At 37.4% G+C, this 16040-nt stretch overlaps 1 protein-coding gene across 1 annotated transcript in view; it reads right to left on the minus strand.

Moving 5' to 3' along the window:
* The window catches only part of GPC6 (glypican 6), a gene marked incomplete at its 3' end in the record, with an annotated part of 768346 nt that overhangs the window by 70056 nt on the left and 682250 nt on the right, over positions 1–16040 (minus strand). The window contains exon 5 of the mRNA XM_080347732.1: positions 1722–1852. Coding sequence (XP_080203858.1) covers positions 1722–1852 — 131 coding nt within the window. The remainder of the gene's footprint in view (positions 1–1721; positions 1853–16040) is intronic.

Here is a 16040-nt window from a genome sequence, read left to right on the forward strand (position 1 = left end):
CATCTCTACAGATTCAACATGACAAAGGAGAACACAGCACTAAACCCCAAGTCTTTGCCTTCTTATACTTTTCTGTCACAATAAAGCATTTCCATGTGTTAGGGCCGGAAAAAAAGATAGGTATCACCTAGGAAAACAAGAAAATCACATTTTGGGAGAATACTGGTGTACACAGAAGTATACAAAGACCTCCAAGGAGAGACAGTTCTGTTATCTATGAAAATATAATAAAAAAAAATTCACTAAAATGATTTGGTTTCTGTTTAACAAAATTTAAAAAATTATTGGCTAAGGTTTCTCTTAGAAGAAAAACTTTACATTGCAAATGGAATCACTGTGATTTATTAATCTTTACAGCAAATAAAGAGTTATTGAGGGACAGGAGAAACAGTCTGCTCTGCTACAAGTGCACTGTGAGATGTGTCTGTGCCAAGATTATGTCATTGGACTCTGGTAGGGGATGCAGTTTCCAGACTAATGGAAAAACTGTGAGAACTGAACATGTAAAAAGGAAGAAGAAACGCACCTGAGCCTTGGGTGAGTTTTCAGTGAAAATATTTTTTGTTTCTTTTTTTGAGGTAAGGGTGAATTTGCTGAGGCTAGCCTTTAATTCCCAAAATATTTCAGAGAACTTGGCTGTTAAACAAATGCCTTGATGAATACTGCCAGAACAAAGTCTCATTGCGCAGGATGCAGACTGCTTTTAAAATCTGAGTAACTTCTGCAGGTTGAAAATGAAAAGCACCTTGAAGGAAATCCTTAGCAACCTGCAGCAATGTGGCCATAAAAAGCATCTAATTTTGGGTTGGCAGGAAGAATATTAACCTTAGCCTCCTGCCTTTTTGTCCTCAAATTTTTTCCAGCTACGGCAGCTTCCTTCCAAGCAATGGAAGTTCACTGGCTCTGACATCAGTCTAACCAGAACCCAACTGACTTCTGGGAGATCAATGGAAGCTAGAAACTCCTAATGCAGAAAACCTGGCAAACTTTTGTCTTCAGATTTTGACCCACAGTGGACTGATGAATATTAAGGAAAAGCCATTAACTGTTGACTATTGGCTCAAAAGCACCTGCTACTGAATTTGAAGGATCTTATTAATGTGAGGTTCAGAGGTGGTGGTGATCTCTGTATACACACACACACTAAAAATGGAAAGGAGGAAGCTGGCATCATTAACTCTGTTTATTTTCGTGTCAGCATCCAGACAAAACTCTATCAAACTGTGGTCTGATAATCAGAGGCTGGCCAACGTAATGATATTTCCCTTGAGTGGCTATTAAAGGAGGTTAAATGGAACATTTTGTGTATTCACCTCAAACACATTGTACTTCAGTCTGACCTAGACAGATCAAAATGTGTTTGAAACTTAATATAGAGAATCACAGATGAGACACGAGCAGAAGTTATCAAATGTACTTTGCAGGATATTGCTTACAGGGTTACCACTAAGTTTCAGCACCTTCTGGTTTCCTTAGATCTCTTACAACTATTACTTTGTAGTTTACTGAATAGTACCTTTTTCTCTGCCACTCCTTTTTGAAAACTTTGGGTTCATTTAACTAGATGAAGGATTCAAAGGCAGTCAGGTGAACTGTCAGACAAGCAAAAGCAATTTCTAGTAGTCTGGACAATCTGTCTTAAAGTCTGGACAGAAGAATGGTGATGTTTCTCCCCCTGTTTGTGACATTCAGCAACAGAGAAGGCGCGACTCACACAGTACCTTTGCCGACACCTGCATGCTGTTTTCTTGCATGTTCATGATGGCTTCAGAAATCTTGACATCAATAGGATCCATGACTGATTCAATGTTGAATGGTCCCTCTAATCTCTCCGCTACCAGAAGCATAGCATCTGTTAAAACACAAAGCAGCCATTCCCTTAAAGAAGGGATACCTTCGGGTGCCTCAGACAGACCAGCCTCACCAGCTGGAGCCTTGAGTATCGAGTGCTCCTGAGCAGCAGCCTGTGGGGATGTGTGGCAGCGGGACTGTGAACCCTTCAGGGCAGCTTCCCAGCTGTCAAAAATATCTTCCCGTACTGCTGCCACCACAGAAAGAGGGATAAAGACTGTAAAAGTTAGATTAATAATAGTTGCCATAGCATTATTGAGCTTGGAGTAGAATTATTTCACACAGCATCACACCACTTGAAGCAGCCGGTGTTCTGGAATGCACTTATGTAGTCTCCTTCCCCAGAAAAAGTGAGATGATAGAAATGAATCCCTGGGGTATGTTCTTAGAGTTTGTGTGAGATGATGAAAACTTTGATATGATATATCAGGGTGTTATAATTAAAGCAGCTGTTCTTTCTGACCTTAATGATCTCATTTTCTTGCAATATGAACAGTGGATGAATATTGGATTTCTGCCATAGTGTATAGGTATAAAACATGTTTGCCGTACTACATTTTCAAAACTTGGTTGAAAGTTCTATACAGAAACATATAAACGTATATTCTTTATATGTTTTGGATTTTAAAAACAAATGTCTGCTTAATTTACATTAGAGCCCCTAGTCAAGGAATTTTATCTTTTTGGGTTCATTAACAAGTAAAAAACAAGCTACTGACCAGAAATTAATAACAGTAAAAAAGGTTTTTCTGTACATCGCATACATTTATCTATGCACAGACACTGATTTCTCACAATTTCTGTGGCAACAGCCACGCGACAAACTGGATTTCTACTACGCCTGTGAACATAATGTTTGATACTTATATGCTAGCATTTAAAATTTTCAGCATCTAATTAGCTTTAAACAGATGCCACCTGCAATTTTAAAATGATAAACAAAAATCTTCACATGTTCTTTTCTTTATTTCTCAGATTCAGGCTCCAAAAGGTACTAACCAGATGTCCTTCCAAAACAGACCCCACATGTGCCTTGCTGTTGCACGCACCAATTCCATGGCAGCTACTTGGAGAAGGCATGGAGCATCCCATAGCCCCAGTGGTAGTGCTTGTAAGCTTGGCTGTGGAGTCCTGGGGCTCCTTTCCAGTCTGCAAGGCCATCTTCTCCCTCCCCACAGCAGTTCATGTGTGTGGATATGTGGGATGAAGAGGCTGGCATTTCACCCTAGACACAGACTCCCATATACAGTCTGACCCAGGGGCTTTGATATGTTATTTATATGCAGTCAATGCATGCCTAAAAAATGCACTGAAAAGGAAATTAGTTGGCATGTAGTACCTAAGAACTTTTTCAAATTTGGGTCTAATATTTCTCAGTACTCTTAGGCTGGAAAGAGTGTAATGCCAGTTATTTGCAGTGGGATGTATAGCATCTTTTGCTAACTGTGAGAAACAGTGAGATAATAGGAATTTGTTTCAAAACAGATGTGTTATTTTGGCTTAACTTTATTTTAACTTTCTTCAGTCTAAACCCTTTTCAGTGGGAAAGTAATTGAAAACAGCACCTTCCTCTGACAGAGGAAACAAAACATTTTTCATACACACAAAAATAGACATAAACATATATGCATGCAGATTCCTGTAATAATTTCGCAATTTTTCCACATGCAAAGAGAATTTGTCACAAGGTTGTTTTTGTTGTTGTTGTTTGGTGGGTTTTTTTTGTTTGTTTGGTTTTTTTTTTTGTTTTGTGTTTTGTTTTGTGGGTTTTTTTTTTATTTTTAGGAGTAGCCCAGTAGTTAAGGACAAGCATCTCTTTGTATGAGCACACTTTAGTTTGGGAACTAGCAGGCTGGACAAGTCTAGTGCTAAGCTCGAGTACATATTTTGGATAAGGGACTGTCTTGAACTACAGTTCACTTAACAGGTAATTGCTGGAGACCCTTCATGAGAATGGGTTCATCAGCTTCTATTTTCTGAACCTTAACCCTATCCATAGACTTAGTCTTTCCTTAGTCTTTGCACTGGAAGAGGGCAGAGGCTGAGAAATGTGGGTAATTCCTGGCTGCCAAAGGTCTCTGTGAGCTTTTTGCAAAGTTGAGGTTCCTTTTTTGATATAGTATGGTATAGTTTTGATGGTTCAGGTTAAGATTAGAGTCAAAGTTATGTTTCAATCACATGGGCTATAGCTTTATGCTAAAAAAAAAGGGAAAGAAAAAATATAATAGAGAGTGAAATCAAGAAGTAGATCCCAGGTGTTCCATATTCTTTAATTACTATCTCCCTCTCTGGGTTGGAATGACTCTGGACCACTCCAAGCAGCTATTCAAAACACCAATCTGTGGAGAAGATAGCACAAAGCAGTTTGGGTTTGAGCCAACAGTATCACTTGACAGAAGAGCCCTGCAATCTTTTATTTAGTTAGGGATATGGTTAGGGACCAATGGGTTAAGGGAAGAGTTTACTTTGAAATGTCCACAGCTTTATTTATGACAGGTACATCTTTATATCAGCAGTCTGTTCTTTTGGTTTTGGAGCTAACACGTGGGACAGGACTAGTATTAAACTAGAGGCTTGTACAGAGATGTATTTGAAGAGGCAGAGTCTGAGAAACAGATTAAATGCTGGGATCAGATATGCTTGAAGGGCTAAAGTGAAACAGGTTCCTTCTGCAACCATTATATCTGAGGCTGACACAAGCTGTGCTTCCAGTGAAGGCTCATTTTAGAGCTTAACTCAGACTAGAAGTCTTGGACAATTGCACAGTTCAGATGAGCTCTTGCATAAAAGGAAAACTGATGTTTTTGAGGACTCATTTTATCTTCTTTAATTCAGCAGGTGTGTGGGGCCATGGCTGATTTAGCAGTGACTGGACTGCTGGGTTACTCCTGTCTCCTTCTGGTACAAGTACTACAAGCTCAGTCAAGCAAAAGAGGATGAGCAAGTGCCACTTCTATGAAATCCAAAATTACTTTCTTAGCCTCTGACTGAGCTCTTCCTTCTATCTTTTCTCTAACCATTGTGTTCTTCCTAATATTAAGTCAAATCTATCCAGAGGATATCTGACAGTCCGAGACTGAGAGAAGCCTTGAAGACCAAGGCAGTCATATTGTTATGAGTGTGCAGGCTCCTTGGGAGCATAATCACTACTGTAGTTAAATAACTTCTGTCTACTGATTGTTTGAGTTAGCCCTCAGATTAAAATTTAGACTGAATTTCCTATCCTTAACATTGATCTCTAGAAAAACAAACAAACAAAAACCAAATCCAACAACTTCCACAGTGCACTGTCTTAACTCGAATTCCTCCCTTGGAAAATATTTCTTCAGCTCATGAAGTCACATCCCCTTGTTTGCCAACCCTAACCCTCACTCTGGTGCTAAATTTTATTATTCACTTGCACAATGCTATATGAACGCTTAAAATATATACACACCAGGTATCCTATGCAATTGAAAGAAATAAAAGCTGTTAGGTTGAATATAGCGAAAATCAGATGAAATTTAATGATATGAGATTTATGACAGTACAGTCAAAATGATGTAATGATCCTGTAGCTGTAGCTCTTCAAATATATAATCATGTAACAACAAACACAACACTGTTGACCCAAGTAATTTTTTTTTTTTTTTTTCCCTAAAGAAGTTGTGAATATTAGTACAGGAGAAACTGGAAACATTTAGAAACTAAGAAAATCTATATGCCTCAGTCTTGAAAACTTAATTCTCAAGAACAGACCTTTGAACTCAAAGAAAGTCTAATTCAGTTCAGTGGGACACTGTGTGGTTTTAATAATTTCTCAGTCAGCTCTAATAGTAGATATTGGGAGCTTAATTATTGTTTGTGCTACAAAAATCTGAAAACTGATGAATTGACTACCTGCTTTTTATGTTGTAAATATACTTGGACTGTATTGTTCAATTACTTACTTTTAGAAATTTTACTTCTCTTGCCTTTTTCAAAATCTGCTTTACTTAGGCTAAGTACATTTTCCCTTCCCATATACTACAGCACTTGGAAAAAATCTGGCATCTAGCTGCTGGGTGAGTGGATCAGGAGCTCAGTCTAGGTTACTCATTCTTGTGTCATGGATTTGTTAGTGACTCGGAAACAATAAACACAACTAATTGCTCACTTGAGGACATGGGAACAGTCCTGAGAAAGTGCAGAGCATATGGCATACTAGATTCACTGTCAGTGCCACTGCTCTCAACCTCTCCTGTTGGATGCCTGTTGTTCAAAACAGGAGTGGGGACTTTCCTGATGCAGTAGAAAACCCCAAGTCTACTGGAGTTCCAGGGTGGAGTCCCAGGGTCTCCAAAATATCTCTGCTGGCTGAGCACAGCAGCTCTGTTTAACTGCTTTGTATTCCCTTGTCCACACCAAGACATACCATAGGTATTTAACACTGGCTTTTAGAAGGACTTGGCTTCATTTTAAACCATATATAACAAAGAGATCCTGAAGAAATCTTTGGTTTACTTCACAAATCAGATTTTTTTTTAATTGGGTTTTATAGGTGCCACCTTAATGAAAAGTGTAGGACAAAACTGATCACATGCTAAGTGATTTATTGTATAACTTAAAAATTCAGAAGGTCATGTGTAAATTCAATAATATGATGCAGTTTTGTGAACCCTGAGCACCTCCAGACAAGATAAGGGATAGACTACCCATATAAATAGACAAGAATCTGCTTCTATTTCCTAGAAACTGGATCAAGCCACTGTCTTTTAGACTTATCTTGACACCGAAAGTGATGTCTCCTGTTTATGTTACATTTTCTTCAGGGTAGGTTTACAAAAAACTTCCTAGTAAATCCCAGATTGAAACAAAAAGAGCAGGGACAAGGACACTGATTTATGAGACATCTGACAAGTGAAAAAAACCCCAAACTAGGCTGAAATACAAAGTTCCTGAAAAAACTATCAATGCCTCCTTTTTTTTTTCCCCCCTCCCCCCATCTTTGTATCACTAAGAAAATGCAAGGAGGGTATAATAGGGGAGACTGACTCAGAGAGCTGAGAAGGTATTTTTGGAGTGTGCGTTAATTTGGCTGTGACTTTAATTTTTCCTCTCATGCACACTTTTGTTCTACTTTTAAGGTATCAGTGAGACTCCACCAGTGGCTGAGCTTTCCCCCGGCAAATCCAGGAAAGCATCTATGGATGAAATCTCTGAAAATGCTGTTTCTTCAGGGAGACAAAGAATGGTAAAATACTAAATTCAAGTCCTTCACAAAATGTTAAGGTATATTTTGTTTGGGGAAAAAAAAGAAGAAGATTTTATCTTGAATCTTGTACCAGTAGGTTTATATTTTTTCTAGTCCCATACACGTGCTCTAACATTTATGAAGAACTGTGAAGTGTTTGTTCACATAGTTACTTGTGAAATAATGTAAGGATAAATTTTTATTTGGGAAGCTTCAAAGGATTAGTCCATGTACAAGTTAATGGATTGCAGAAGAAGAGAGATGACTCAGTTGTAAAGAGACTGAGCAAATTCTCCTAATCAGCTATGACCTTGAGAGTGGCAATGACTGCCTTGGAAAAGGATATAGCTGTTAATATGATGGGCTGCATAGCAGTGCTTATTTGGTAGCTTCCCAACCTTCTGACCAAGGGCAAGAAGAGGCAGGAGTTTGGGTTGTATTTACTGTGTTATGTAGGCAAAACTCAGTGAGTTTTCCATCATGACACTTACTATAAGTAGTGGTCATAAAATCTTTAGAGCATTAGATGGTAAATTAATGAAACAAAACAAAAAATAAAAATTGAGAAGTGAAATATGGGTACATATTGACTTTTAAAAAATGTAATAACAGTGGAAATACATCCATGTAATACTCTGCCAAAACTTTTACTGCTAGATGATGATTTAAAAAGCTTCAGAAGAGGAAAGTAAAACTCCACCTCACAATTAATGAGGTGCTAAGAACTCTCTTCTCAGGAAATCAGAGTAAGGCATGTCAGTGATGCCAAAACTGCTGTTTTTCTTAGGGTCCACAGTCTTTTTTTCACATTATTATTCATAATAACACACTGTATGGTTCTTTTCTGATTGAACTTAATTGACAGATTTCCTCTCTATCATCAAGCTCCACATATGCATTCTCTGACAGCCCTTTCGGTGAAGAATTTTTTCCTAATATCCAATGTAAACCTCCCCTGGTGCAACTTGAGGCGATTTTCTCTTGTCCTATCACTTGCTACTTGGGCCAGGAGAGCTGAGGGTGCTAACCTTTACATAGTACAACCAAGATTTGGGAGACTCCATTTCAATTTTTTTACCTGCTGTAAGGAGCTTCAAAATATTACAGGGAAAACACCATAACTACCTCTGCTGTTCTTTTGTGCCTGATGGCTCTCCTTTCAAAGCTGGTTCTATGGAATTCTTAATTGGACAGAAAGATTGTTCTCTGTCTTAGAATTTGAGGCACACAGTTATGAAGGGTTGAATCCAGTTTTCTAGCTTACGCTTGTAGGGTTCATCCCTAAAGGCTGATGTAGTGAAAAGTACATCATAGGTTCTTGCAGGAGGGACTGGAATCCAGAATTGTCCCTGCCAGGTTAATTAACAGTTAATTAAAAAGGTAAGCTTTAAAAATGTGTCTAGATAATCAGATCAAGTTATTTATTATCTATGCTTAATTTCAACTATAAGAATTTGCAGATTTAAGAATTATGTATTTTCTGATATTTCTGATTGTCCCGATTTTGTTAAAAAATAAGTTTCTCTTTTAGTGAATTTGCCTGTCAGCTAAAGCCTTCATATTAGCTGCATTTTCCTGGAGAACGAGATACATGTTTTGGTAAACATAGCAATGGAATGCGAAGTTATTGGTAACCATGGATGGACATCTCACGAGAGGGGCAACGAGAAACAAGTGACCAAGAAACTGACCAACGGAGTATAACATCCCGTTCACGTGAATACTTCATATAAAAGTGAGGGATCACGAGGATCTCATCCCTTTTTCCCTTCTGCTTATGGCTGACATTAGGAGAGCACCTTGCTAGTTGTCCCTGCGAACTGAGGCCTAGTGAGAGACTGAATCCAGCTCCGGTTGGCTGCAGAGTCCAGTCCAGGACTTTGGGTGCCAGCTCTGCAGTTGCTGGGACTTTCAAGGTTGGTTTTGTATATTTTGTATTATTTTCTCTATTCTTATTAGTAGCATTAGTAAAACATCTTTAATTTTTTCCAACTCTCTCTGTCCTTCTTTTCCTCCCGATCGCCTGTCCCTAGGGGGAAGTGGGGAGAGGGAGGGGCAAAAGGGGCAAAAGGGGGAAGTGAGGGGGAGAGAGGTTAACAATACATCTGCCAGGGTTTTATTGTCACCCCGCAATCAAAACCCTGGACACTGATCAGCGATGCAGCTATGTTGATTGATAACAATATCACTTACTCTTCCCTCAAAACAGAAAAATAAGAATTGTCAGCAAGTTTTTTCAAAAAGAATTGTCAACAAGCCAGTTTTTCATACCCAGTTCTGTGATAATGGAGATTTTTTTATCATTCCTGCTGTATTTGTCTCTAACTGTCTTGTTTATGTAGAACAGTTCAAAAAATGAGTTTAATATAATGTACAATATATGTATGAAAATGTTATTGACATGCTGTTGTCATCTTATTGCAGCTGATAGCAGCAAAATTAATTTTGTAGGTTGAACTGCAGGTTCACTAGATTTTTTGAGCATTTCACATAGCATACATTTCTCTTCCACGCATTGAAAAAAACGGCCATATTAAAATGATTTTGCTTCTCTGTCTTTCTATAACTTTGAGAAATTCTAAATAATTTAGTGCACTGCCATTAGATATCTTATTTTTGTTCATATATGCAAAAAGAAAGTAGCAAAGACTAGGCAAAATGGCAATACTTGTCTATTATTGTTCTTTCACTACCCTATGGGAGCTGAATGCAAGATGTTCTTCTGAACCAGACTTTTAGCAAATGTTATTATCAAATGTTGTTGAGGATTCTGTCTGAATGCTTGACATGAATCAATTAATAAAATGTGATATATTTATAAAATCTTTGTCTTGTTGCTTTTTCCATATGCCGAGAGATATTTAAATAGTCTCATCGTCAGTCACAGAAAATGTTGTTAGTAAATAAAGTAACCCTCATTGAGGCATGCCTGTATGATACCTGCTACAGTCTGTTCTTTAAATTTTTATTAACTTAGACCAGTGTGCATAATTCTTTCAAGATATGTGGTGTTTGGAACAGTGAAAAAAAGTCCATCTTCCTGACTCTGATGAGATATGCTCAAATGATTGAAGACAGCAAATCATAGCCTGAAATTTCCTATTTAAAGTACACTTTCCTCAGTAAAAATATCCTGAGAATATAGCTCACATTATCGTGATACAGTCACAGTCATTAGGAATCAAAGATCTTTTCAGCCATTCCACTGCCCATGCAGAGTTACTATCCATAGTACACACTCTCTTGCAATCTGTCCAGCCCAATTTAAAAATAGCTTAGTTATGTTCTTCCCACATTTTTAAAGAAAGCTATCTCATTGTCTACTGTACATAACTATTAGAATATCTATCCAGTTACGTGGTGTGTTTTTTCTGTTGCTTAATTTCACTCAACTACTTCTAGTAAGCTGCCTCATATAATCTTAATCAGTCCTACTCTCTTCTTGTTTTTTACATCCCTCAGATATTTGAAGGCATCTATCATACTCTCCTTTAGTTTGTACTGTCATACTTTCCACGCTAATTTTTTTACTCTGTGTTCATAAGCGATTTTGCTGTTTTCTTTATTTTCTTTAAAACACCTCTCTGATGTTGTGATGTCTAGAACTAATTAAGCTTTTAAAGTTGTATCTCATTAGTTTTGTTTTGCAGAGGTCCTTTTTGGCCCATATATATGACTCAGAAAACTGTCTTGATTCCCTTGATGCACTGGATTTCCTTATCCTCTTCATCACAACTGATTTATAATTCGTATTTCCCATAGCAATCCTGACATACTTTTTCAAGTGTCTCCTCATCTTCAGAATTTACAGTTATTATATTTTCTGCACTGCTTTTTACTTCATTTCCTACTCATATTTCAAAATTTTGTGCAGTAGAACTTTTTCCAACCTTGACAGAACTTATGGCACAGTATTGAAAACATAATTAATGAGCTGTCCATTACCTCTTCTTGAGAAGTGATACATATTTTACTTTTATAAGCAGTTCATTTCAAGAAACTGTTTGGTTATTTCAATAATAAGTCCACTCTTTAGCAGCATCTAATCAACACATAATCTTTCTTCTAATAAATACAGTGTCATCTGTGACTTTAATGTCGTCTTCTGTAAAAATTCAGTATAAACCTAACAGACTTGCCATTCCTATTGGCAGTTTACTAAGGATTACTTACAGAAGGATATTGGTTGTAATTCTACCTTTTTTTTTCCCTGAATATTTCTTTCCCTTGCATAGTCTCTCTCTACTGCTGGATGTAGTGCATCTCCAGTGCTACGTTAAGATTATAAATCAATTTTAGCCTTTATTTGGATTAGAAGAGCCTAGTGGATGGCCACCTAGATGATGAAAATGAACTGGGTTTGTTAAGCCTACAAAGATCAGGCTCCCGGGAGATCTCATCAGTCTTCAGTGCCTAAATTGTAGGTACAGAGAAGATGGGGAAACTGTTTTCACATGGATGTGGAGCAACAGGGCAAGACACAATGGGTGCAGATTTCTGTTAGGCTATAAGAAAAAAAGATGTCACCAAGCGAACAGTTCCACCCTGGAATAGGTCATCCAGGGATGTAGTGGAATATCTTGCTAAAAATATTCAGACTTGGGTTGGCAGAGTTCTGAAAAACTTAATCTAAGGCCCTGTCTTCAGCTGAAGGTTGGACACTAGAGGATCTCCACAGGTCCCTTTCTAACTCAGGCTTCTGTGATTGTGTGGTTAGGCTATGATTCATTTCACCTATGTAGAAGTTACTTTTACAGTCTGAGTTAGTTGTAGAAAGCTTATCTTGGCATAACTTTTGCTCCACAGACATTTTTAACAGACTCAACAGGACTCTATGCTTAAGACTTTCATGTTGTAACCTTTTCATAAATTATCTGGAGATGGAGGTAAATAGTGAGGTGAAAAAGCATACGGGTGTTACTGTTCAGGAGAGTAAAGATGAAGACTGTCCCAGAAAGTCTGAGAAGGACTTCATGATACTGAATGCTGAGCAGTAAATTAGAATCAAGTGATGAGTGTAAGAAAAAATAAACAAATTCTAACATATTTTTAGGCAATGAAGGGCTCAGAGATATCTATTGCCACTCAAAACCAAATTTTTCAGTTCATACTGCCATAAAATCAGTTTAGCAATCATGGAAAAAACAACCCTGAATATTAGGAATAAGTAGGGAAGGAACAGAGCACCAAAGAAAAGAGTCTATATTTATGAATTCACCTACAGTGAAATAACATCTTGGATATCACATTGCAGAAGAGGTTACAAATGTAAGCTTTCAAATATGACACAAGTTGTAATTTAGCATTCTACAATCTTGAATTATAAGAATTACTAGAGGATGTAATAGACGTCAGCCAAACTGTAGATGACATGGGAATGTGTTTAGGTTCATTGTATGTTCCTATACATGAAGGAGGATGTAGAATATGAAACTAGGGAATCACATTTCATCAATTTCTTAATGTTACAATAACAATACCTTGCTAATCCCAAGACAAATGTGTCCAATTCTTCAGTGTTGCCATGACTATCAGAGAACACCTGGATGCTCCTCATTTCCTTTAGCAAATGCAGCCCTTTTTTCTTCTAAATCAAAGAAGGGTTTTGCTCCTGTTTTATGCAGGAAACCACAATTGCTCTTAAGATTTGAAATACATATTTCCCAGGCACCAATACCAGATTTTTTAATAGATATCCTATGAGTAACATCTTTACAGCTACTTTGTCACTAAACTGACTTTATGCCTTTCCTTGCCATAAATAAACAATCAACCTATGGCCAGCTTTGCTGGCATGAATCCATCCCAATCATATGGCTCTTAGGGAGGTGTCACACACAGTTGCACAGACAAAATTGATTTTTGCCTTTCATCTTATTGATTAATATGGAAATGTACTGCGGATATCTCATTGCATTTAAAAGCCTTCCACTATGCAGAGAATTTTAAGATGCCTCACAGCATCTTCTCCCAGTGAGACCCAATGCAGCAAACAAAAATAGTAATTTCCCCTCCCCGGACAAATGTTTGAATCCCAAATGATTGTGTACATCAAGGCTGTCACAAACCAATAGAGAAGGTATGACTAATCTATTTATTGCTTTGACATTCCTCCTGAAAGGAAAGAGCAATTTCTGTGTGTTTGCCCAGCTGCACTAACTGTATTATGGGGATGAAACAGAACTAATCAATAGGATAGGGGCAATGTTGTAAAATCTTACACTCGAGCTCTTTAATTCTTCTAAATTATTTGTGTCCTGATCTTTTAAATAATTGGTAGATCAAGAGTAAAAATGTTTGTCTAGTCTACAGAAGGTCAAAGTAATATAAATAACTAATGTTCATCACACAAGGCCGCTTGCCTGATATGCTGCAATCATCATAAGTATTAATAACAACACACAAACAGGGTTGGCCATAAAAAAATCTGTAGCCACCAAAACTTTCACAGCAGGAAAAAAACCCACAAACTTTTTAACTGAGAGTGAAAAATTTAAAAGTGGACTATTTTTCACAGAAAGATTGCTGGCTGGCTGCACATTGGCAAGGCTTCCAGGCCAGTGGCCAGGCAACCATCATATTCATTCTTCCTCAAAAATCTGTGATTTTCTAAAATGAGCATTTTTCAACACAAAAAGATGCATCCAATCAGCTTCAGTTTCATCCAAGAGAGATTTATGAATATGAATTATCTAGATTTCCCTATAAGGCTGTTGTATGACAGAAAACCAGACTAGGGAATTTAGGGAGGTATGGTGATATTCTGGGATCAGTTCTCTGTAACTTTGAATTTTAGCATGTTCCTACAATTCTAAGCACTCTGCGAAACAGTCCTCCCTGATTCCCTGTATGCTAAATGGGGAGATGTAGTCAGCTCTGGAGACCTCTAGAGGGAGATCCCATCCACCCAGTTTATTTAGGGATTAAGTTCATTGTGAATTTATTCACATTGGATCCCCTCTTTAGAGACCACCCCAAGAGCACCAGGTTCATGCTTTTGCATTTGAGCTTCTGCCCCAGCTCTGTCCCACCCTCCTTACCTACCTGAGCTCCCACTCTTTCACCGACCTGTGCTTCAGGACAGTTTTCATACAGTTCCTAAACTTTATGCATATCCACTTAATCCACCTCCTCATTTTACCAGAACAGCAAATGTTGGTGGAATTCAACTGTCACTAACCTGGCTATAGCTCTGTGATACCAACACTGATTTCATTGCAGCTTTTCTAGATCCATACCAGAATAAGCAAGAACAGGGAAGCAGAAATGTTAGTCTCTATCCTATGCTGTTGTACCTGTGGTTCATTGCTACCAAGAATAACACTGATTTCAGATTTTCGGAGTGCAAAAGTATAAAAATAAAGATATAATCTTTAAACATTGTACATTTTAATGAAGACATTAGGATTATTATTAATACTTATATCTGCCAAGCAAATGGGATGTGATCCAAGGCCTAATAAAATCACAAAGCATCTTTTCAACAATTTGATTTGGAGGAGGCTGGTGATTCTTATTCTCAGGTTCTACAGAAAGACCCAATTTTGTTTCCCCTTGGCTGAGTACATGGCAGCAAATTAACAACTATTGTTCCTGGTGCTGTACTTATATCTGTGGACAGTGCTATACAGAAATAAATGGGTTTTGGCATGACAAGGCTTGGTGGTAGTTAAGTTGATACTTTTGTTCCTATTAAAAACAATAAGCCATGCCAGTTTTGGCTTCACTCAAAACATGGTGGAGAAAAATCAATGTTTGTCAAGTGGAATAGGACAGCATCTATGGGGGAAACTGTTTTGCTAGTTTTCAAAAGAGAGCAAAAGTGAGGAGGCAGAAAAGCAACAGCAAACACTATTCAAAAAATGGATACAGCAATGTCTGCTTTCCTAAAATGCTGCTTACAGATGTCATATATTTTTTCAAGGAAAGAAATTGGAAAAACAACATCATCTGATATTGATGTGCTACACTGGATACTGCATCCTATCTGCTAGAAGGGGAAACTCTTTCACAGGCACTTAGCATTGCCAACATTCAGTCACTAAAAGAGGCCTCCAAAGATGTGTCAATGTGTCACTTCAGTAAAAGGAAACTTTAAGACACGTTTTTTGTCCTCACTATTTCCCACAAGCTCTATAAAGATAACAGTGAATAATATAAATAATGACAATTAACATTATGTTCCTCTCACAACCAGAAAAGAGTACAAAAAGGCTTTCATAATACTTATGCCAGTCTAGCAACATCTTTTCTCCTAAAGCAGATAGATAGAATCTATATTTTATTTTAGAAAAACAAGTTAGACAACCTGTTTTTTCAAAGGTGAGTTGCACGAATGGAACTGAGACAAGTCTGTCCTTCTGGTGATATTCACTCAAACCATGGAATAGAAATATTTATTTTGATTATTTCAAACATGTCTCTATATATGCATAAACATAACAGCCATTAAATTCAACTCACTCCTTGCACTGAACATATTGCTTATATTTTTTGTTTATTTTTCTGCAAATATTTGTATGCTTCATGTTAGTTTACACAAATATCTGTGGAAGAGTTTTTATTCATGAACAAATTATTGTGTCTGTGTTTCAGACAAGTTTTTTCAGCCTTGTCACATATCCCAGCCCACAGTTGCTTGTCAGAAATACAACACAGAAAAGTTTCCCTAAAACATCAGTCAATTAGATGTAAAAAGACAATATATGAAAACACAGTTTATATATATATATATATATATATATATATATATATATATATATATAAAAGAGGGAATCTCACTGATTTAAAATGAAACAGGGTCTGGCAAGGAAAGAATATGAAATATTTCCATATCTCTATTAAGGCCTCTTTCTACAAAGCTTTTCCTTCCCTCTTTCCTACAGGAAGTCTGGAATATCTAATCAAGGGTTGGAAATACATTTACTGTGAACTCAGTGGCCAGTTACAGAAAAATGCATGTCAGAATGGCTAGAAT

Source organism: Nesoenas mayeri (assembly GCF_963082525.1).
Source record: "Nesoenas mayeri genome assembly, chromosome: 1".
NCBI lineage: Eukaryota > Metazoa > Chordata > Aves > Columbiformes > Columbidae > Nesoenas > Nesoenas mayeri.